This window comes from Syngnathoides biaculeatus, chromosome 5 (genome assembly GCF_019802595.1).
Source record: "Syngnathoides biaculeatus isolate LvHL_M chromosome 5, ASM1980259v1, whole genome shotgun sequence".
Lineage (NCBI taxonomy): Eukaryota > Metazoa > Chordata > Actinopteri > Syngnathiformes > Syngnathidae > Syngnathoides > Syngnathoides biaculeatus.
Genome location: NC_084644.1, coordinates 5181602 through 5206982, shown reverse-complemented (window position 1 = coordinate 5206982; position 25381 = coordinate 5181602). Strand labels below are relative to the sequence as shown.

The window sequence follows — 25381 nt, the reverse complement described above, 5'->3', positions numbered from 1 at the left end:
ATTCACAACCAGGGTGTTGTGGGAAATCTTCAGGGTGCTGTGCAAAATTATACAGTTCTATTTAACTTGCCTGTAAATTCGTAATAATTAATTAGTAATATACAGTATTTTGATGATCTATCTATCCCAGAAATGTAGCGCATAGTACAGGGACAAGAATTAAAGGGTCTTCCATTGGATGGCAGAAAATACATTAAACCTCCGCATCCACTTGTTGCCATTCATGCAACATAATAAGTCATGGATCCCTGCAAATATGTAACAATCCTCTTATTACTGAAGGCAAAAAAAAAAAGCTTAATAAGAGGTTGAGTCATTGGCAATAATTTAGATTCAGATTAGCTGTCTGGGCCGTTATTTGTGAAAAGCTTGTGATCTTATCGACTTGGAGTTAATGAGTTGTAAGTTATCATCCTGGTGAGCCACTGGAGTCCACTTGTGGTCCTCGGAAGACTATTTATCATTCCCACCAATTGGCTCCCTCCACTAACCGTTCCCTCCCTCCCTCCCTCCCTCCCTCTTTGCTCAAGGTGTGATAATGAAGGAAATCAGCATGTTTACGAAGAATGGAACCCGCGAAACTCAACGGCGTTATTTAAGGCAGCCCCGGTGCTAATTTCATCAAGCCTTCTCCTATTTGAAGGCAGCTCAAAGACATATCTATTTCTAGTGGAGCCTGAAACTTTCTTAAGAAGCTTAAACTGGGTTTGTACCAAGCGGTCGCATTTCGTTCAGGCTGATACGGTGCAACTTTGCACTTATTTTATGAAGGCAGACTTTTCTTGTACTTCCAGTAATATTACAGTTACAGTTACAGAAGAACGTCAAAAAAAAAAAAAAAAAAAATCACAATCAAAAATATCTTGGGATATATTGGGAATTAAGACTGATAGCAGCAATAGAGACAAAAAGTGCTTCACCGCAACGCTGTTTAATCTTCCATTTATCTTATTAACCGAGGGGGGCAATTTTTTGCCTTATTGAGATAAAAGTCTCCTAACAGGCCACAATCAAGGAAATAACACTTCTTTTTGGTTTAACGCATAAAACAAAGGGCAAAAAAAGATGTACCCCCTCGCGGGCGGTGTCCCAAAACTGATACGGGTATGTTAGCAGTTCTGTGAAGTGGTACATACTAGAGATATGTTTAGCAATTCATTTTTATTATAGAACGACACTTAACGCATTAATAATACTGATGGATTTTCATTTTGAAGGCAAACTTAGTTGCATGCTGACCTTTCTCCCTTTCTTCTCTCGGAAAACGAGATGACAGAACCAAAGTACAAGATTGCACCTTTAAACGCCAGATCCAATACTTAGTCACGCAAACAGTTTGTGCACCAGGAGGATGAAAACGGCCAAATGGATATTTAAAAAGGAGGCGGTCGTAAAAACCCAAAGAGTTGCCATTTTAATTATGACTGACATAATTAACTGTGTCTTAACAAGCTGTAACAAGCTTGATTTCTGCGGTAAGCCCGACAGTTAATTGCCGCCATTAAAGTTACTCAGCTGTAGCTGATTAAAGCTAATTCTGCGGGTTGGCAAAACAACACACCGAAAATGTCACTCGATAACGTGAGCTTGGTGTTCCGTTACCAAAATATGTTCCGAGGACAATGACGCCATCAAGTAATCGATCTCTACACTCAATGTGTTTTTTAAACTCTATGTAGTACGCACAAAGAAAATACAAAAAGGGGTGAAATGCTGTTTGTTCATACTCGCTATGCATTTTTTAATTGTTCTAAATATATTTGAAAATGTCAAGAAAAATGCTTGATGCTTACGTCAGATCTCAAAAGCGCAAACACCTTATGTTCTGTTCATAGTTACCGTATATGTGACAAAATAACAGTGGTAATGACAAAATATTTGAGGCTGAATTATGCTGTTTGTATTCAGCTTGTCTGGAAAATAATGCCCGTAATTCAAGATAGCTGTAATTTTTTTCATTTTAATACAACAGAATTGATAGTCACTTTGAAAGTAGGCTTTACACGATCATGATTTTTGTGACCGATCACCGACTTTAAAAAAAAATGATAACCGATTACCAATCCGATCACAGGATGGAGCAATGAGTATATTTAAATGACCTGTTCATTTACTGCTTGTGTCCTGAATTGAAAAAAAAAAATACATATTTACAATACTGTCGATAATGTATCTTTGTTCTATTTATGTCAGTGAGGCATAGTGAGAGGCAGATCAAATTAATGGCGTTCGATTAGATGGCAGTACCGTAATTCCCAGCCTACATAGCGCACCTGGTTATAAGCCTCACCATTTGTACAGGAAATACCATTTGGTACATACATACGCCGCAGCTGTGTAAAAGCCGCAAGTGCCCGCATTGAAACCCACATTGAAACGAGATATTTACAAAGAAAAACAGTACACAGAGAGTTTGCTAACGTTAGCATCGGCGCGCTAACAGGGCCGGTTAAAAAAAAAAAACATACTGGTAAAAAAAAAAAAAAAAAAAAAATCACTGAGATACGGCAGTAACACGGGAGCACAGCGCTAACATGGCCGGATCGGTAAAAGTCACTTCCTCGGCACATGTATTCCACCGGTCTCACTCTTGCCTTTTCTGCTAGTGTGCCGCCTTGCAGCCGTTAGAAAAAATTAGCCACATCACCGCATAAACATCACATAAACCGCAGGGATGAAAGCGTGTGAAAACATTTTAGGGTTTATAGGCCGGAAATTACGGGAAGTACATACAGAAATGATCTACTTTTTGTAAATTTTTGTTTTTGGTGGTGTGTTGTGAGATTTTTCAATGTAACGGTATCCTCCTTGGCTCCAAAAACAGTAACTCGCTGCTCTGGTCAGATCATGGATTGTAATCAGTCAGGTCAAAGCAACATGACAGCAAGACAGAAATAATGGGTGTTATCGTACTATAATTAAATTACTTCATTGTAATGAAATTACTTTACACCACTGAAATTTTATTGCATGACTCGGCAGAATGCCACCATATTTACATACGTCCGCTAGCAAGAGCGATAGCAATAGCTTGCTAGGCTACGTAACATGTTGTTGCCTGCTCGTGAGCCATATTGTATTAAAAGTAAATTACCTCAAGCAAGCCTGACACGAACGTTATACCCTGTCCTGAGCACCGGTGACCAACCAACACACAGTTTTTTTCTTATAATACAGTCGGCGCGAGCCGGTCAATGACGTCACTGATCGCATGGCCGAATTAGGATATCAGAACCGACCAGCTGATCAGCAAAAAATGCCAATTGTCGGCCGATCAGATCAGCTTGATCAAATCGGTGTTAAAGTATGTTTTACAGTTGCTCGAGAGGATAGAATACCGAGTAATTTCCGATTAGCTATTTAGGAAAGATTTAAAAAAAAAAAACGAGAGGGTGTGTTGAGAAGTGTAAATTTTCTATCTTCATGGAATTATTGAGTGCATATTGCGAAGAGAACGCAGAGAGAAAGAGGAACGGCCAATCCTGGACCGCAATAGCACATTAAACCGCAGAGGATGTCTGGTCACTGGTCGGCTACGATAACAACAGATGTCTTGACGACAAAGATGAATCTCAGGTCGCTGTCAATGACATTTACGCACACAAATAACGACAAATAACACAGAGGTATGCAGCTGATCTAGAGCGTGCGGCTGGGGTGAGAGGTGACAGATTGAGGAATCGAGAAGTATAATGTTGGTCTCTGAGAGGGGACTACAAGGGAATGGAGATAGAACTGTACGACCATCTGCATCTCCCGTAGAAAGGTTACGATATCGAGCTCGGAGAATTTATGTATGTATGTTTTCAGGTTGACCAGGCCCAGACCCAAGAGCAATTTCATTTGGAACCGCTCTCATCAGGTGCAGCAATTTACTTGCCATTAAATATTCGGTTACTTTTAGATTATCTGTGGTGGACCAGTTCTGAGTGACGCGGTTCTGTGGTCAAGTGTATCAAACTGCATTTTAAACATCGGAGTGCAGATTAGGGATCGCAAAAAAACGCTTACTTTCATAACCGGTTTTAAGCGAACAGCTGTAGCGAAAAAACAATTAACCGGTTTTAAAACCGGTACCATTGTGGTGTTTACATAATTTACCCGCGGGACCTCGAGTTGGGGTGCGGAGTGACGAGTTCACAGAGTTCCCCCCGTTATGCGAGTCGTGTTTTGATGTCTGCCAATAAAACAAGTTTTGTTCCCGTGTCCGACACTCCGCCTCCGACTCCTTTTCTCCGGCGCTACACCGTCGGTCGTTAATTTACTCCGCGGCGATGGGGTAGTTTGTATACAATATTGACAAACAAGCTTGTTGAATGTGGCTTTCAACAACGCACTCGTTTGTGTAAGTTACATTTTTGTAATTTTTTTGGTAAAAATGTTTTAATGTTAACATTCTTCTTTCGGACTTTCAGAAAGGGCATGAAACTATACCGAGCGTTTCCTCGATGCCATGTTTGATGCGTCTTTGATTTAACTGAATGGTCTTTTGAGTCCAACTTCACTCTAACAGCGAAACTTGAAAAAAGTGGAAATGATGTTGAAAAAAATAGCGCAATGTGGAGGACCGGAACCGGAAGAAATGATTGGAAATTTTAACCGATTTCGAAAGTCCGATTACGGTTTCGGTTTTAAAAAAACGAAAACCGGTTATAACCGGTTATTTGCAACCGGTTGCGATCCCCAGTGCAGATGTCCCGATCCGATCGCGTGATTAGAAATCAGGCTCGATCGTGTGATTTCTCGTCTGATCGAGATGAGGTGAAGTGGTTATTCATGGCCTGATGTTTTAAAAATTCCAGAGTTATAAATAGCTTGCCAGATGGAACAGTAATAACTTCACAATTATAGTACAAATGTAATTTTTAGTGCCGATATAAGTGTGTGTGAGTGTGTGTTGGGAATTGCTATTGGCAGATCGTGAAAATGACTCAAGTGCAGAAAAAAAAAAAAAAAAAATCCCTCCGTGAGAATATGAAAGTTAAAACAATAAATTTAGACGAATATGATTTCAGCCCCTTTGCCACCAAGTACATCAGTTGGGTTGTGGTACCATATGCATAATATTCAAGTTTGATATTAGTACATAATTACCAAAATATACATGAGAACAAATGAGAATGTCACTTGCAAATGGCTGAGGTCTTTTTTTTTTTTCCTTTAAATTCCTCACTTTCCCTCCCGTTAGTCAGGTTCGTTTGCTAACATGATTTTTGAAATAATCAAAAATTCTAAAGAGTTTGAGGTCGTGTACAATGGATGCAACGCCAATCAAGAACAGTTCAAGATTTGGTAAGGATCTGCATGAAAATATAGGAATTTATAGTTACAGTTTTAGTCAATATGTAAAGTAGGGGGAAAAAAAATCTCTTAGAATGGTTAAAAAAAAAAAAGTTTTGTTTAGCTCACTCGGGCTGAACTAAACAAAATCTTGAGGACACAATCCAAGCAAATTCGTATTTATCATTTATTGATAATACGGATTCAATTTTTATATATAGTATTTCACCGCCTGTGTGGAGTTTGCATGTTCTCCCTGTGCCTGCGTGGGTTTTCTCCGGGCACTCCGGTCTCCTCCCACATCCCGAAAACATTCAACATTAATTAGACACTCTAAATTGCCCATAGGTGTGATAGTTAGTGCGGATGTTTGTCTCTATGTGCCCTGTGATTGGCTGGCAACCAGTTCAGGGTGTTAACCTGCCTCCTGCCCGTTGACAGCTGCGATAGGCTCCAGCACTCCTGCAACCCCTGTGAGGATAAGCGGCGAAGAAAATGGATGGATGGATGGATGGATGGACTATTAATATCGGTGCCACAATGAGTGACTGGTCAGATCGTCTGCCTCACAGCGCTGAGGACCGGGATTCAAATCCCGGCTCCCCCTGTGTGGAGTTTGCATGTTCTCCCCGTGCCAGCGTGGGTTTTCTCCGGGTACTCCGGTTTCCTCCCACATCCCAAAAACACGCAACATTAAATGGACACTCTGAATTGCCCATAGGTGTGATTGAGAATGCAGTTGTTTGTCTCCATGTGCCCTGCGATTGCCCGGCAACCAGTTCAGGGTGTACCCTGCCTCCTGCCCGTTGACAGCTGGGATAGGCTCCAGCACTCCCCGTGACCCTCGTGAGGATAAGCAGCAAAGAAAATTAAGGGTTGGGAGGTATGGATGGATTAATTGTTAGGGTTAGGGTCTTTAATCCATAAAACTTATTACACCCGTCTGACGTCTTTTTTTTTTTTTTTTTTTTTTTTAAACACGGAAGGAAGCACATGGTCCTAGTTTACTTGACACCGCCCCCCCTCCGCTCTTAAAGGGGTACACTCATAACTACAAACAGAACACACACCCGCAACTTTATATCTGCGGGCACGGCTGACCACACCCGCACATTTGTCAAGGCAGGGTGGCTCAGCTGGTAAAGCGTTGGGCTCACAGTTCTGAGGTCCCGGGTCCAATCCCACATCCCGTAAACACGCAACATTAATTGGACACTCTAAATCGCCCACAGGTGTGATTGTGAGTGGGGCTGTTTGTCTCTATGTGGCCTCCGATTGGCTGGCAACCAGTTCAGGGCGTACCCCGCCTCCTGCCCGTCGACAGCCGGGACAGGCTCCAGCACTTCCCGCGACCCTCGTGGGGATAAGCAGCAAAGAAAATGGATGGATGGATCTGTCGTATTTTCCTTGTCTGAACTGAAGAAGGGGCCGCTTTCAATCTCATTGTCAATGCCTATAGGGACAATAAAAGGCTATTCTATTTCATTCTATTTTATTCTATTCCAAGAAGTGGACTCGCACCTCTGGCAACGTCACACAGCAACACACACTAGCTAATCGTAGTCCCCACACACTCAAGGTGGAAAGAAAGGAAAGGAGTGACCTTCCTGCTTTAATTCAAATCCTAACGTACAGGATTTGAACAAATTTATCCAGAGAAGGTCCTCTCACATCCACAAACAGGATCTGTTTGAGGAACACGTTGCAGCTTGTCCTTGCCATGTCGTTTACTCTGAGGGTGGAGGTGGGGGTGGGGTGGGGTTAAAATGTCATTCAGCCTGTGACCGAGTGCCCAACCCTTCCTACAAAATTATCATCCTCATCCTCACAAGGGTTCCCAGCGACCATCGGGCAGGAGGCGGGAAACACCCTGAACTGGTTGCCAAATTTCATAATGCGGACTCGAACTGAAAAAGTCATCAACCTACAAACTGGCGCGTTTATTAAAACAGAACAAGAACGGAAGCTCATCAAGCCGCCGCCTGAAATCACTGATCTAATTCAAAATAACGGAGAATCTGATGATAAATGGACCACTCTTATTAAGACCTTGCCACATTCTACCCCCCCCCCCCCCCGTTCATGGGAACAGTAGTCTTTTAATTTCTCTCGGGAGCCACAAGCTGCTGCTGTCTTAGCCGTGTTTACTAATCTTCCCTCAACACGAATTTCTCAGCCGCACAAAGTAATGCGGGTGGAATGTAAATAGCCTTATCTCATAAAGCGTCGTCATCCCTCGCCACCTCGGTTGTCCGCTTTGATACGCGGTTAAAAGTCAACACTGGATGGTAGAGTAACAGAGTATCTACGTCGGGGATCTGCAGGGGAGCTCTACACCTTCAAATGATGTGAAAATGACAAACAAAAGATACATTTCTCGATAAAATGACACAAAGCTGAACATTCACTAGTCCACGAGCGCCCCAGACTTGAGCTGTTCCTCGGTACCGACACCAAGTCGACGGTCTTGCTAATGTTAGTACCCGACTCGTTCGACCTGCGCTCGCCTGCTCCACTGAAGGCCCTCAATAGCTGTAAATGGCATGAGATTGAGTTTTAATTAAACCCAAAGGGAGAAACGTTAATTAGCCCATCGCCTGCTGTGAATTGGCTGCTAGCTGCAGGCAGATTTGCACTTCGTTGCTGATGACAAAAAATGGAAATTAGGCGCACTTTAAGAGTTTTGGGGGTTAAAATACCAATTTGTCACGCTCAAAATGGAATTTTAGATACGTTGACGGACGCCTGTCGGTTCAGTAGCCCTTTTTCTATGTGTCAAAATACGAGTATGTAGATTTTGAAAATAGGATATTGTCATGTGATCCTGTTAATGTTTTCTTCGAAAACAAAAACATCTCTGTAAACAATGACCTTTTGTTTCAAACTGTCTTTGACTTTAGCTTTTAAATGAAATATTGTCATCCGTCTTCATCTTCTATATTCCACCGTAACCGACTGCTGTTATTTATCTTCCTGAGAAAGATGAATGCAAATTTATATTCCGCCTTCTCACGTGCAGCGAACAAGGTGGAGGATTTTTGAGCGCGCCAGTAATAATTGGTGGTGAGGACAAAGAGAAGTTGACCCCGTCGACGGAATGCTGCAAGCTAACTGCCACCTGTGATATTTCTGGCGGGAAGCTAAAACAACACGCTTCCTTCCGTGTTAGTTCCCGGTAGGAATTTGTTAATGCGAGGACGGCGGGAGCGCCTTATAAACTATGCATGCCGTCTCCCCTCTGGCAACCACCAGCGGAGAGGATGTTAGCGGGAAAACGTTGGTTTCCATTAGTCTCCAGGCCGGTTAACAAAGTTATCCTTGGGCTTAAGCAAGGCAGCAGACAAAAGTGGGGTGACTGCTTCATTAAAGCTGACGCATAATAGAAGCTGGACCATAAAGGCGGATTAGCGGACCCGTTTCTGATACGCCGAGTGCACAGCTACAAATACCTTTCGAAAATGCGGGGGTAAAGTGAGACACCATCATCGTTGTTTCCAGTACTTGTCGCGGTTGTCGCCGTGAGGACTTTTCAAATGAAAGGTTGGGAAACCGGTCTAAATATTAAGTCTGATCATCTGATGCAACACACTTCCTCATTATGGTTGCTAGCTTTTTCACTCTCTGGCTAAACGTTGTCGTGACTCGACGGCACATTCCGGAGAGTACCGGAACTTCCCGAATCTTAAGTGACCTTTCGAACAATTTCTTGAGACTGACTTTGACGCTAATTTATTTCATTTCTGTTGTGTTGAGAATTTTTTTTATTATTTTTTAAATGAAATTTTAGCGACATTTTCTTCGCCACTTATCCTCACGAGGGTCGCGGGGAATGCTGGAGCCTCTATCCCAGCTGTCAACGGGCAGGAGGCGGGGTACACTCTGAACTAGTTTACAGCCAATCGCAGGGGACATCGAGACAAACAGCCGCACTCGCAATCACACCTAGGGGCAATTTGGAGTGTCCAATTAATGTTGCATGTTATTGGAATGTGTGAGGAAACCTGCGCAGGCACGGAGAGAACCTGCAAACTCCAAACAGGCGGGTCCGGGATTGAACCCAGGACCTCAGAACTGTGAGGCCTTTACCAGCTGAACCACCGTGCCGCCATTTGTATGATGGACAAATAAAAAAACACTTCCTCCGGATTAGACCTTTAAATTGTTACATTGTACCCTTCCCGGATTGCAGTTTTGTGGATTTTCCTCTCAAATTGATGTATTTATTTTATTTACTGTATTTTCACGATCGTAGAGAGCTTAAATTCTCTTCGAAATAGACGAGGAGCCACATTAGACATGGCGCCTTACAATATTACCTATGGGCAATTTTTGAAAAAAGTTCGGGTGTGGTCAGTCATGCCCGCAGCTATAAAGTTGCGGGTGTGTGTTCTGTTTGTAATTATGAGTGTACCTCTTTAAGGGCGGAGGGGGGACGGTGTCAGGTAAACTAGGAAGTGGAAGACGGCTGAGCAGCAGCTCGTTTTTAAAGACCGCCTGCTTCCGTGTTAAAGACGTCAGGGTGTGGTTCACTGCGCTGGAACGGTTTTCATGTGCGCTGAGAGTGTGTGACAAGTGCGCAATTGCGCAGCGGCGCAACTTAGAGGGAAAATTGGTCAACACTACACCAAATAAGCGACATCTTTCAATATCTACGTATTTTTACTCGTAACAAATTTTACGCGCGGGATTTTTCGTACTCGACGCGCCTGTCAAATCACAGTGACTGATGGTACATACCATACATAGGTATATTAATACTGCATCCATTATTTGTAGATTTTTGTTGTTTGCGGGAGTGTAAGGAACATAACCCCGCGATTAACAGGGGAACACTGTACTGTATACTTTTTCCACCAAGGATCTGAGCCAGATCTTATCAACCCACAGACATCATTCGAGGATCTACAAGTATCCGGCCATCCATTTCTTAGCGCTATCTTGTTCAGGCTGGGAGGAAAGCTGAAGTCTATCTGACCGGACTGCGGACATAAGGCGGACTACATTCTGGACGGGTCACAGACAGAGACAGAAAACCGTTTACAGCAACAATTCGCCTCACGATGCCTGCCTGCCGAACATCAACCGTGTTTACACCGACATTGCCCTACATCATGCGAAGATACAGGGACCATAAAAAGTGTACACACCTCTGTTTGAATAAATATCAAGTTTTTGTGATGTAAAAAAATGAGCCAATGAAATATCATTTGAAAACTTTTGCCACCATTGATGCTAGCTGCAGCATAAAGCTCGATTGAAACGAAAATCTCAACCTTTCTTGTGAGGGTAAATGAAAAAACCCGATAATGTGGTTACACAAATGCGCAAGGCCTCTTACAACCGGAACGATGAAGACGGTGAGCTCGCTTGTGCAAACCACATTATCGCAGTTGCACTTTCACGGCGCCATATTGCCGGTCAAACAGAGCTGCTCGACAGTGAACCGCAGGAGAGTATTTACAATAACCGAGACCTGTTGCGCTGTCGGTTGTCACAAGAGACGAGACAGATTTTCAAAGAGATCGTTCTATGGAATATCATTCTGAAAAGACCAGAAAATATCGATGGATTTCGGCAATTAAACGTGATGGATGGTGCCCAACCAAAATAAACACACATCTGTGTAACGATCGCTTCATTTCAGGTAGGAATTATTCTTCTCTATCTCAAATAACCAAGAAGTATTTATCATGGCAAGTTGGCTCATTTGAGAAGAATGTGTAATAAAAAAATTGTCTGTTGCAGAGGTTTCCGGAGGTCAAGTGTGGCCGCAATCGCTTCCGTGTACGTTCCGTGCAGACGACTCCGTCCTCCCCCCCCCCCCCCCCCCAATAATAGTTAATGAATGCAAGTTTGTGTAAAACCAGGTGTCATTTATTTAATCGAATACTAGCTGAAAAGATCGATGGATTCCGGCAAAGGTTAACGTGTGGACGAACACGCTTCCGCGTTCACGAGCCGTCAAAACCGTCACGATGTGGGATTTCTTCCTGATTGCGAACAGATCCGCCAATGAAGCATTCGTATCCGTCCAGACTTTTCTACGCTTTCAAACTTTTCTGTGTAAATCTCGACAACTTACTCACCAGATCCATGCGTAGATCCAGTAGTCCGAGACAAGCGGACGCGAATTAACGGTCCAATTTATTACTTCGGCGTTAAGTACGGGTCCTCTATGCTGAGTTTATGTAATTTTTCCCACGTACCTTTGTTTATTTTCACCTTCTAAATGTATCAGACAAGACTCTGGGCGTCGTGCAATAAGACATATTTTCATATTGCCTCCAACCTACTTAGCACTGAATAATGCTTTGTTAGACCGGCAATATGGCGACGTAGACAAAAGTCACGTGATTTGACATGGGCTCTATATCAACGCAAGTAATATCTGAGGACTACGTACCACGCAGAAGGTCCGAGCCAGCGTAGGGCGAATTGTGTGTCCGAAACAGCTGCCAATCAAAGTCATCTTCTTCACCTTGTGTCAAGTCACACAGACTGAAATCGGAATCCTCTTCAAATGTGCAGCCGGCAGCTGGAAGGTGTTGGGGGGGGGAGTAGGGGCAAGAAAACAGCGGGGGTCATTGGAATGCATCAGATAATAGTCATTTTACAATCATTTTTTCCACTCAAGATACATAAAAACAGCCACGATTAATGTACTGAGAACCTCTCACCATCGATGAAAGGCTGAAGTAAAATGTACAAAAGTCTGAAGCGATCTGAATCGGAGAAAAATGACAACTGCACCTTCTCAGGCACATTCTTAATGATATTGAAGCTGTAGCAGGGGAAAAAAAGGGAGATTATGATATAATTAGGTCTCCGTCATAAGTTTTGAAAGGACTCTTAATTTCATGGAGTGATTGAGCACTTCTTGCAAGACGTTGAGCCAGTTCTTTTCATGTAATCTACTCGGAATCCAACCGCGTACCTTTCTCCTTGATCACTCAATTTCAATTCAATTTCAGAAGGGACATTCTGGTCTCGACGGCACCCCCGCGGTGCCGCATTTTGTCCAATTATTGAAAAGTCTTTAGTATCCTAGGGCGCAACAAAGATTTCGAAACTGTTTTCAACCGTCTCCTATGGTGTCTTTTTCAATACTGACATTTCAAATATAACTTTCTCAGATCCTCGCACGGCGAACTGAAGACGTTACCGAGAAAAAGAGAATAGGCGCGCACGGCTTATCTGCTAGCTCGACATCAAAAAGTACGTTTAATGGTTCCGTATTGACACAGTCCAATAAACAGCAAAGCAGATTTTATCTCTACAGCACATTTCAGTGCTAGTGCTTTACATGATTAAAACCATTCAAATACACAAATAAAAACATTTGGAAAAAGTACAATTAAAACAGCTTTTAGTGTAAGGAATATCACTGAAAAGTGGAAGTACTAAAATGAATTTTTAATTTAACCTAGATTTACAAACATTCACACTTGCGGCTGACGTCACCTCTGTTGGTAACTTTTTTTATTTTTAAATTATTCTAAAGCTGACTGGAAGCCGGTGTAAAGAATTTAGAATCAAATTTATATGATCGTGTGAAAAGTGTGACTCTCCAAATGTTGCTGTTTTTGAAAAACGACAGGAACAAAAAGCTCAATAAATTTAAATTTCCTTTTCAATTATCCATCCATTTTCTTTGCCGCTTATCCTCACATGGGTCGCAGGAGTGCCAGTGTCTATCCCAGCTGTCAACGGGCAGGAGGCAGGGTACACCCTGAGCTGGTTGCCAGCCAATCGCAGGGCACATGGAGAAAAAAAACAGCTGCACTCGCAATCACACCTAGGGGCAATTTAGAAGGTCCAATTAATGTTGCATGGCTTTTTTTGGGATGTGGGAGGAAACCGGAGTGCCCGGGGAAAACCCACGCAGGTACGGGGAGAACATGCAAACTCCACACAGGTGGGACCGGGATTGAACCCGGGACCTCAGAACTGTGAGGCCAACGCTTTACTAGCTGATCCACCGTGCCGCCCCTTTTCAATTAATTTAGTGCAAAAATTAATGTGCTTATCCCATGAAAAATCCCAGATGTATTTTCTGATTTAATGTGAAAAATGGAATGACACATTGTTGTTATGTTCTATAAGGCAAAATTTCACTATATTATACTGAAAGTTGCAATATTTTGATTTTATAAACAGTACTTTACAATTTTAATATGATACAATTTAGTTGTCCACTACCCTGTCTACTGACAATAATAATCATATTTTTTTTTTTTTTTTTTGCGACAACTCTTACATTGGATCTTGAATTTGATTCCATATTTTGGCCAGTAAATGCAACATATGTAAAAGGGCCCGAGATCATGCCGCTCAATTCATTGCTGAACTATAAATTCACTCTCTGCAATGAAAAGATATTTTTTAACATAAACTTGGAGCACCAAGGAGAATGCATTACAAATGCAACATAAAAAAAATATATCAGCGGTTGCATCATGACAAGGGCCTGCCTGCTACCAAACAGCTTGCACAGAGTGATCAGTTGTTGCCTCTTTATGGACACGAAATGCGGACCATAATTTCCAGGATATAAGCCGCGGCTTTTTTCACACGCTTTCAACCCTGCGGCTAATTTGTGCATTTTTTCTAACAGCCGCAAGGGGGCACTCAAACGGCAAAACGTAAGAGTGAGACCAGTGGAATATATGTGACGAGGAAGTGACTTTTACTAGTATGTTTTTTTAACCGGCCTTGTTAGCGCTGCACTAGCGTTAGCTATGTGCTAGTGTGTTGCTGCTGTGTTACTGTCGTGTCTCATTGATTTTTACCAGTATATTTTTTTAACCGGTCGTGTTAGCGCTGTCCTAGCATGTTGCTGCTGTGTTACTGCCGCGTCTCAGTTATTTTTACCAGTATGTTTTTTGCTAACCGGCCCGGTTAGCGCCGCGCTAGCATGTTTATGCCACGTCTCAGTGATTTTGGTATGTTTTTTTTTTTTTTTTTTTCCCAACCGGCTCTGTTAGTTCTTTGCTACCGTGTTGCTACTGTGTAGCTGCCGTGGCAGTTTTTTTTTTACCGGTATGTGTTTTTTTGGTTTGTTTTTTTTTAACCAGATGTGCTACCGTGTTGTTGCTATGTTAAGCTAAGCTATCAAAACTGAATACTCTTTATGTGTGCAGTCTTTGTAAATATCTCGTGTTTATATGTGGGCACCTGCGGGTTTTACACAGGTGCGGCTTATGTATGACACCGAATGGTATTTCCTTTACAAATGTACTGGGTGAGTGTTATAATCCGGTGCAGTCTGTAGGCCAGAAAGTACGCACACAACACCTTTCTAACCAAAGTGAATCACACAAAACCCCTACAAATACCAGACGTTATTGTAGCCAGACTAGCTAAATTACCATGACAAAGGAGCATGAGCAAACTGCGTTGTAGAGTCCAACCATAAATAAATAAATAAGCAAATACGAACACCAATAACATGATGGAGTGGTAAAGTAAAGCACCCTGGGGTGCGGAGTGATCATAATTACACCTCACAACCTGCTATTCCATGTGCCAAAAAGCCCAAATTTTCAAATTATACTTGATAGCTGTGGCTTCGACGGCCCCGAGGTCCCAAATCATCACGCTTCAGTCGCCGCGCTCCGCATCTGTTGCCATATTTCACATTAGTCCATCAGTGGGAGGATTGCATCGTGACAATGGGCAGTGGGAAGAGCGCAGTCGTGAGGGGGCGACGCGTGCCCCGCTAATAACGGGCGCCGGACAGCACGAGATGCCTCATGCTAATGACGGGAATAACCGCAAAGCAGGTCCTGAAGGTGACACGCGGCTTTATTACCGCTCGTTCTTTTTCTTGACTTTGCCATTAAATAAATGACGGGCTGCGGAGGAAGACGAAAGCCTCATTTTCAAAACCGCTGTAAAAGATCGCCACAGCTTCCAGCTGTTAGCTGGTGATTGGAGTGATTTGATGTCACGCAAAACACAAAAATTGGGCTTCGCGGGGAGAAGGGGACAGAATTGCCTCGCGTGGACGTTGTGGATGTATTTCTTCCCACAACATGCTGTAACTGCCAAAAAAAAAATCAAATCAAATCTAGTGCCAGATTTATCAGTATTTGTTCGAGTATATCCATGGTACTGTGTCACTGTTCATGGATACAGCAAGTTTCTTTGTTTAGTGACAAAAATATGAGGCTGGACGTTTAAATTGGGCCGTTTCACTTATTAAGACGCTTACCTAATCCCAAACAATAAAAATATATACACCGTGTTTACTGTGGAAAAACCAAAAGAAAACGCAAGTTACTTTTTAAAAGGTTCTAAAAATCATACACGTAGAAACCTCAATTGCACCCAGCAGGGGCATAAAAGCGATCATCCGGGTCATATACTTTATGATAAAACTCAATGTAAATTTACGTGTAGTTGTATTATTATATTTGATTCAATTAGCAAAACCGTTGACCCGGTAAAGCCAATAGTAAAAAAAAAAAAAAATAATGAGAAAAGATTCGGAACCCACTGTTGCATTGGAAGATAACGGGTCCTAAAATTAAAATAATTGAGTTACTTGCGTGACTCTTCATTATTAATCATACACCTTTTGTCCATTTAAAATGAATCATTTAACGCTCCGTACGCGGACTGTGACCTTCTTCCAAGCTGCAAAACTTTATGGCTTCTATAAATATAGGCGTAGTAAGTATGAAATTGAAATAGCGGAATAGTATCAAAAGACAACTCCATACAGCGTCGTCCTTCATCGTGTTCGCTGGCTTCCTGTCGAAAGAGGAAGGAGAGTCCGTCTTCAACACACAAACACACACAAAACGCAAAGTTATTGTGTTTTTGTTTGCGTGTAAAAAGTTGGCCCAAGGTTAATCACCAGAGCGACACCTCACTTTTCCGTGTCCACTTCTGAAATATGAAGTCAAAGACAAATATACTCGCATGTAAGCGTGATCCGTGGGGCAATAGCAACCCAGCAGGGGAGCCGAGTGTTAGTTTCTCCCCGGAGGTTTGATTTATTGGCCGGCGCCGGGCGGTTACCGCACAGATCTGCTGCTGGGGGCGCGGGGTTAATTGTCCCGCAATGGGGTCCATTTCTAATAGAACAGCCAGTGATATGGGGCCCGACACGTCCAAATGTTGGCACTATATTATTCCCCCGCCGCTTCAGCAAATGAAGCCTGCAGACTCTTCCTTTGCGAGAGTCCCATCATCCGGAGAGAAGAGGGCGGCGGGTTTTCGAGGCCGGAGCCGGCCGGGGGGAACCTCATCTCTTCAGCTGACGTCTATCGTAAAGATCGCGCGGCACCCTCGGCCACGCCTCTCGTTCCCGGCGCGGGTGGCGCGAGCGGAGCACCGAAAACTATTTTGCATCACAGGATATGAACAAATCAATGTGCACGCCACGCAATATGCGGTCGACCTCCACATTGATTCCAAAACCATTTTTGTTGCTGGCTGACATGAGAATTGTGGGGGATTAGCAGAGCAGATAAATGCCAAGTGCAAACTAACAGAATTTTGATGTGGCTTGTTCGTCACAACTAAATCTACTCGACGGGCCTTGCAGGAAGAACAAGATGCTTAATAAAGTTGCTTTTTACAGGAGAAAATGAGAAGCGGATTTATCGTATCAATACAATGGGGAGTCATAATCTCAAGGACAAAGTATCAGCGGGGGCAACAGTTGAAAGCACTCCCAGGAACCGGATCAGGTAGATGCATCCACAGGGAGGGAAAATTGTTTCACCCTCTTCTTATGTTTGCAAAGGAATCCCACATTATTCTTGACACTGAAGTCACAACAAATCCACAATATGGCATCCTAATCCAGGGGTATCAAACTCTTTTTTTTTTTTTTTTAGTTGCCGTTTCCCTCAGAGGGCCGTCACGATTGTGAAACAATCAAAATTTTTAATCGCATCATTATATTTAGACTGATGTGGAATACAGAAATCAAGTTAATTGGGTTGTTTGACTTGTAGTTCATGTTTGGTAACACAAAAAATATGCTTGCAATATCTCCAATTTGTCATTTATGACAAGGCAATTTCAATTTTTTAACAAAAATCCTTGGAAGTTGCCACACACGATTTGCCTTCGCGGGCCACATAAAACCATATGGCGGGCCACATCTGGCCCCCGGGCCTTGAGTTTGACGGCTGTGTCTTAAACCCTACGCAATTAATTTGCCACTTCTGAACAACAGTTTAAGTAAATACTTCCCAGTTCTTCCTGACATTTTGCCTTTGCAATTAAACTGACCTGATCTTATTCAATTAAACGCTTGTGTAAACCAATACTTCATAATTTAATTGGACACTTTCTAAATGATGGATCTTGTATCCATTGATCCATTTTTTTTCAAATTTGTAACTCCTCCAGAAATATTGTAATTTGCGTAGATGAGTTATGCATGTCACACATGTGCACGTCTATCTAGTGTCCATCCATCCGTTTTCTTTGCCGCTTATCCTCACAAGGCTCGCGGGGAGCGCCGGAGCCAATCCCAGCTGTCAACAGGCAGGAGGCGAGGAGGGAGAACATGCAAATTCTAGACAGGCGGGTCCGGGATTGAATCCGGGACCTCAGAACTGTGAGGCCAACGCTTTACCATCTGATTAATTAGGGATTACAATTTCAAAATTTAATTTCTTTGAGGTCCTACAACGGATGTCGCCAATCTTTTTGAAACTGAGAGCTACTTCTTTCCTTCAGATTCATGTGAAGGGCGACCAGTTTTACACACACTTCCGAAATAACAAATTCCCTTTCATAATATTTCCATTGTTATTATTCATAATTCATGTGATTAATTTATGTAAAGACAGTGATCACATTACTCACGATAATACAAGTCTACATGCAACATTATTTCTATGAACCACTTTTCCAAGCCGCTTATCCTCACAAGGCTCCCAGGAGTGCTGGAGCCCGTCCCAGCTCACTTCGTGCGAAAAGCAGACGACACCCTCAACTGGTCGCGAGTCAGTCGCAGGGCACATATCGACACCGTCGCTGAGCAAGAATCGATCCCACGCTGCCCGCACCAAAATTCTACAACATTTCCAGAAAATCAAAAATGTCCCAGAGCGCTTTTTTGAGCAGGCTCATGGGCTGCTTAGGTGGTCCTTGGGGGGGGGGGAGACCTGGTGCCTCCGGGCACCAGTTACGTGTGTGTGCGTGTATTTTTATTCTCTGTTCTCTTTATTTTCCTATTCTGATATTAAGTTGCGATAATGCGGATCTTTGTGACACTGTTTCCTTTCATACTTTTAAGTCCTTTTGATGTGACGCGGTTTCCCCTAATGCTCTTGGGTCCGTGTTGACGCCAACTCTTTGTGTCCTTTGTGACACGGAAGTCTGCAATGTTTCAAGGATTACCTAAATAAGGACGAGAACGACGGAGAACGGGGCTTCTTTTAAGGACTTCACCGCTGCTTGGAACGCTAACTACAAGGACGCCTGCCACCTTTTCGTTTTTGGAACTTTCGCTAACTTGGAATACCCGCTGGGACGAACATCTGCTTGTTTGGGAACACGCGTTCAACATTGGTGACTATTCGCCGTGGTGGCTCAACTATTCTGTTCTTGAACGCCCATTTTGTTAGCCATTTTACCTTGTTTGTGTTGGTGTTGATGTGTGTGAGATTAAATTGTCAGGAACGCAATACAGCTAGCTGCCTTTGTCGCATTTTGCTGGTTTGAACAAAGCGGACGGTATTCTAAATTCACACGTAACCCTGACCCTGTTCCACAGTGTAAATGTATCTTGTGGCAAGACAAAAACACAGAATAGACAACGTACAGATAGATCCCAACTAGGGCTGTAACGATATTATCAAAAACAGAAATAGCGACACACAAACCCGTCATCTATAAAATAGTCGTTTATTTTTTTGAATGCAAACGTGGTAATGACGTCGACTAGTCGATGATGATGCCACTGACATTTTTTCAGTACAGTGCTAGTATTTTCAGCTAGCGCCAAAAATCTTAGCGCTCCGTCCGCTTGCCACTGGGATAGCTGGGAAAAGCTTGGCCGAACGGGTTATGTGGTCCGAGTTTTAAGCCCTCAGAGTGCCGAGTTGTGTGTGGATTGAATGTACCGAGCCATTGGCCATATGCAATTATTCTTAATTTATATGTATTTGCGTGTCTGTAAGGGGTGATATTACCATTTAAAGCAGTTTGAGCTGCATTGTGGGTTTTCTTTTTAAATTGGATTATCCGATGGTGGAGTTTGAAGCCTGAAAAAACCGCAGACCTCATTATGTCGTCTTGCGCTGCTGATTAGCAGCTCGTTGACGTCAAACTCTAAACGCCATTGCGCACTACGAGAAAGCCACAAGTCAACTCGGCGACCAGGCCGTACGCTCCCATAGAGAATTGTTCTATGAGTGTATAATCAAGTCGTACAAAAGGGAGGTCTCTGTCGAGCTACTTTTAGCTTTCAAACCCGCCCTCTTCCCTTAATTATCAGACAGTCGGGACAAGTAATCAAGAACTGGTAAGGTCCCTGGGGCGACGGCGCATTTTTCACGTGTCATCGTCGACAAATGAGAACCAAACCGCACCGGGAAAATAGCCTACATTTGCACTCCTCACAGGCCACCTTGATTTCAAGTCAGAAGAGGCTGGATCCAGGTGGGGGGGGGGGGGGGGGGGGAGTGGGTGAGTAATGGGGGAGGCAGCCCAGGGGAGGAGAGTGGTTGATCTGCATTGCAGCGAGTGTGGCCAGATACATCACCAGGTGACAGGTATATTTATTCTCTACTGAGGCTCCCCTCCTAGCACTCCCCCGGCTGCGTCTGAAATCCATCCATCGCCATACCTGAATACGCAATGAAATCATCTCTCTGCTCCCCGCCCCCCCCCCCAGGCATTAATAACTCAACCCTGCTGGTTAGATGGGCTTGGGAAAACAAGGAGGGCGAGGAAATAAGATTGTGAGGAGAAAGAGGAGTGGCTTCATGGCAGATTAGAACCAAAGCCTTCGAACAAGTAACAAGGCTTCTTCCTCGAGATGAGTAAAACGGCCGCTATTTTAGGATTTAAGGGAGCTCACGCGCCAATCAGACTATCAATGCTCAAAACTATTTCACCATTTAATGGGGTTCTGCTAGCAATTTGGGAAAGAATTTTGCCTGTGCAAGAAGCAGGTGAGAGATGTTTTTTTTCTTCTAGCGAGCGCACCACACCGCGTCAGGAGCTAACTTGCAGTTATCGGCTAGTCGCGAATTGCCATCTATGAGCTAGCCACAATTACAGGAACCATGAATTACATATTGGACTTTCTGAAACTCCAAGAGTCTGGTCGGCAACCAACAACATGAGTGAAAAAAGAAAATTAAAAAAAGAGGAAAACAAAATATGGTGGAAAATTCATTTGAGACTCCAAAGATATGACTAGGTTGCTCCCTCGTGTTCCGGGAAGTAATCATATCTATACAGTTTCTTTGAACTGTTTAGCGCCTGCGTAAAGATGTTAAGCGAAAAAACGAATTCACTCACGATCATGATGTTTCTTTTGTGCAACGATTTCTCATGAAAAGCTCGTTTTTGTCTATGTAAGTGAATTACTTCATCGTTTTTTCAGAAATTGTCCAACTCCTGAATTAGATCATTTCCAATGGTGAATATTTGATTTAGGGCGAAGGGTAATTAATCTGGGATCTGAATAAATCAAAATTTAGAAAGCCTCCTGGAAAGGATCATGGTACAGTGAATACATGCCAACCCCTATAGATGGCTAAAATCTGTAATAAATTGATGTCTCCCCCCTAAAAAGTCTCTAATTGTCTATAGATCCTACAAGATGGCAGCAAAGCAATACTTCTGGTGATATGGCCTGACCACACTAATAGGGAATAGATTAGTTTTTTTAGCAGCAAATCGAATATAAGCAACCGTAATTTCCGGCCGACAACCCGCGACTTTTTTCACACGCTTTCAGCCCAGCAGTTTTATGCGGCGATGCAGCGCTAGCGTTAACACGATGCTAGTTAGCACATTAGCGCACCTGGTCCTAAGCCACGGTACACAGGAAGAGTTAAAGAGTTCAACGCTAACGCCGCGCTAACACTAGCGCCCCCCTAACGCTAGCCCCGAGCATTCAACTTTTTCTGTCTACCGAGGCTTATAATCAGGTGCGCCGGGAAGTCCGGTTATATGTGCATTTTAAAACAGCGTACCCATCGTCAGTTTTATCACAACCTTAATTTTAATTGGGAAAAAAAATGTTTTCTCTCTTCATCCTTAGTGGTGGTTTGATGATAAATTAACGTCAGATGTCACTAAAATTGGAGTCAAATAGATTTTATTATACAAAACCCTCTTCTGACGACAACTTGGACTGGAAACAAAGACTCCTACTAAACAATTTGAGCTTGTTGTTTCTCCTCCACCGAAAACGGAATCATCAATTATTCCATATTTCTGTTCCTGGGGGCTTTGGCTATGGCGAGTGAGCAATCCCATCGCTGATAAGAAGTTAGTTTTTAATCATCCTGTTTCTTTTTCCAAAAGCTTGGTTTATTTCGAGTGGTTGTATTTTCTTGGGGAGGTGTAAATGGTGGTTTCTACTTAACATTCACCGAGAGTTGGAAAGAGAGACGGACTTTTTGTTCCGTCTTCCCACTCGCAGATGAGATAGAGGTGGATCGTGACCACAACAGAAAATCCAAAGCCCAATCCACAAATCCATTTAATTAGCACGTCGAGAGGTTCAGTTTTCCAACATCTGTTTCAGTTCAAAAGACTGCCTTTTTACAAACCTTCGCAAATTTCGAGAGCGAGTGAAATATGCGGAAATACTTTTACAAAGGATCCAATTTGCAAACCTCATTTTCAAAGCAGGGGGGGGCACATTATCCAGTGTGCGGCTGTAGAGTCTGTGTACAAGAGGCGCTTGACATACACAACAACAAGCCGCGCATGCTTCAAACTTTACTGACTCTAAATGCTTCTAGGGCGAGTTGATGAAAAATTGAAAAGTATTCAAATAAAATAGCCAAAAAGAAAGCCTTTTTTTCTTTTCCAACATGGCTCATTATGTGACCAAAAAAAAAAGAACCAAATATTGAGAAACGTCCTTTTTCAAAAGCCTGTGAAGTGGGGGTGCGACGTCTTGAATCATCCACGTAGTCCAAGTTAGTGAATGTCATACCATTTTTAAAAGCAAAGTGAAATATAAATTCTTTGAGCAGTTTGAATAATATTCTGGGCAGAAAATGTGACTTCTTCCAATATGTTTATACGGTGACGCTAATACATCATGGCCTTATGATGATTTATGCTGGATCTCGGCCTTGTGAGTAGCTTAACACTACCTACAAATACATAGTTTAAATTTAATTGAGAGTCATGTAAAACAAAAATCCACGGTAAACATTTTTTCACCCCACATCCGGGGTTTGTCTTTTTCCAAACGATAAACGCAAAACTGCTGAGTCACTGCCACCTGCGGATCTTTCAGTGGTTGTGTGGCTGTGGCTGTGTGCCGATATTTGATTCCCTCGCTTTATTCGTCTATCAGGCTGTCTTGGGTCCCAGATTGAGCGTCTCGACAAGGTTCTGGGACCTCCTATCGGTCCGGCGAGCCTGAATCCCGTATGACCTATTCCAGAAAAAAAAATTGTCTTTAACACCTTTGAATAAGCGTAAAGGAAGCCAACGTCTTCAAAGTAGTACAATGGAATTCAAATATCACTTTGATCGACCAGGGGAATCGTGAATAATTTATTTGATTAATTAGCATATTGCAGTGCGACGTTACATTTTTAATGACGCTTAGTGCTCTGTAAATATTCTGATCTTTGGTTTCAACGCCAGACCCGTGTTGGGGTAATGAAGAGTTAGAACAGAATAAAGGTTGTCTTCTTTGCAGCACATTGCATCAGTGATGTCATGGTGACTCATTTAAGACAGAATTAGTAGCGCCTCTGCTGGTTACAGATGAGTAGTGCACATAAGGAAACTATTGTTTGTTTTTACTGACGTCACATTTTTTGCTGAATTAGCCACACAGCGCTGCGCGCCGCCCTAACGTGTACCCAGTGTGGAGGTCTACGGAATACTCTCGGTTACTGTTTGTGTTTCGCGGGCGTCTCCGGACTCAAGAACGCAGGAGAGGACTTGGTAACCATCAGAGAGCCTTTTTCTAACTTTTCTTCTGATTTTTTTCGACAACTATCGCCAATTCGCCGAAGCTTCTTCCAGAGTTACTCGTCGGCGCGTTCTACAAAGCCTCGCGATGCGGTACACAAGTCCGGCTGCGTAAGCGGGGTCATCGTCTAACGCGGTGATTCCCAAACAGTGTCCCGGGCTACATTCGTGTGCCGTGAGCGCCCTTCACGTGTGCCTTGGGAAGTTATCCAATTTTATGTAATTGCTCAAAAAAAAAAAAAAAACATTTATTCCAAGAAATAATGTATTTTTATTCATCTATTTATGCCAGTGAACACAAAAAAAATCCTCTTCTATCAGATGGCAGAAAGGACATAAAGTAATTAATCAATCCATTTTTGGTGTGCCGCGGGATTTTTCCAATTGTAAAATATGTGCCTTAGCTCGACAAAGGTTGGAAATCGCTGGTCTAACGCTTCCGACGAAAGACTTTGGAGGTTCCGCGGCTCTGTGCTTCACGGAGACTCGGCTTTGTGGACGATTGCCCGACGTCGCTATCACGCTGCCCTATCTCAACCTCCATTGTGCCGATGTGTCGCCGAGCTAAGCTAACTAGCTTAATTGATACTCTTTTCAGAAGGCCAACATAACAGTTAAGATCGTTTTTTTTGTTAGTTACTTGAAAGATTCGAGAATTTTGTGAGATACCAGATTTGTTTATTCTTTGTCTTTCTGCCATTGTCACCAAATTTTAAACAAATAATCAACATTTCACTTTGCTTGGGGTGAACTAATATACAGGTTTTACTTTTTTAAAAATTAATGGAATAAATAGGGTTTGCCTCAATATTAAAAAATTATACTCCACCACCTTTTGTTTTTCGTGTTAGCATACAGGTAAATGCTCCTCCTTCGTGATTTCCGTCACATACAGTAAAAGATCAAGGGCACAATACTGCGGTTTTGTGACGCAGTCCTGAGTCCCATGATGTGTGTATGCCAGGTAGCCTAATAGTCAGTCTGGGCTTGATGCGCTGTCAGTCGCGTCTTCAATAAATGCAGTTGGAAACATAATGTCGTCCACCTTGCCTATGTATGAGTAACGGAGCTCAGGGATCAAAAATGGCCGCCGTTCGAGGCAGCACAACGGGTGACGTCACGTGAAAACAACCCATTGGTCGATTTTTTTTTTTTTTTTTAAAGCGAGCTGACCAATTATTTGAACATGATGACCATCGCTGATGCTAATAGATCCCACATTTGTTCATTTCTTTTATGTTCTATTTTAAATAATGGCATTTAACTACTAATGTAACAATTGCAGAAGAAATGTATTCAGTAAAATGTTAATTAAGTTTAACATTGCCGCATTGGGCACGGTGGGCTCAGCTGGTAAAGCGTTGGCCTCACAGTTCTGAGGTCCCGGGTTCTATCCCGGACCCGCCTGTGTGGAGTTTGCATGTTCTCGCCGTGCCTGCGTGGGTTTTCTCCAGGTAGGCATTCCGGTTTCTTCCCACATCCCAAAAACATGCAACATTAATTAGGACACTCTAAATTGCCCCTAGGTGTGATTGTGAGTGTGGTTGTTTGTCTTTATGTGCCCTGCGATTGGCTGGCGACCAGGTCAGGGTGTACCCCGCCTCCTGCCTGTTGACAGCTGGGAGAGCCTCCAGCACTCCCCGCAACCCTTGTGAGGATAAGTGGCTAAGAAAATGGATGGATTGCGGCATTGGGGATGTCATGCATGACACAGGCTGGATTGCTTTAATATTTTAGGAAGTGCGTTTTTTTACCTAGTTTTGTGGCGAACACTGATGGGGAAAAGTCTCCATTTCTTTCTTCCCCGAAATGCTGTTTTTCCCTTCAGGAATTGGCCCTAGCTTTAACTGTACTCAAATTTATGGAACCGGCTCACGCTTGACATGAGTCATCTGCCTTTGACTCGGCAACTTGATCAAGCTGCCTCTTCCATTCCAACTCGTACAAAAAC

The 25381-nt window shown here is 43.0% G+C and overlaps 1 protein-coding gene and 1 long non-coding RNA gene across 3 annotated transcripts in view; one reads left to right on the top strand and one right to left on the bottom strand.

Moving 5' to 3' along the window:
- The window catches only part of ptprub (protein tyrosine phosphatase receptor type Ub), a 237349-nt gene that overhangs the window by 156637 nt on the left and 55331 nt on the right, over window positions 1-25381 (bottom strand). For both annotated transcript variants that reach the window (XM_061819017.1, XM_061819018.1), the window contains exon 2: window positions 11684-11815. In XM_061819017.1, coding sequence (XP_061675001.1) covers window positions 11684-11815 — 132 coding nt within the window. The remainder of the gene's footprint in view (window positions 1-11683; window positions 11816-25381) is intronic.
- Window positions 18149-25381, top strand: part of LOC133500404 (uncharacterized) — a 36522-nt gene continuing 29289 nt past the window's right edge. The window contains exon 1 of the long non-coding RNA XR_009794879.1: window positions 18149-18819. This is a non-coding gene — a long non-coding RNA (uncharacterized LOC133500404). The remainder of the gene's footprint in view (window positions 18820-25381) is intronic.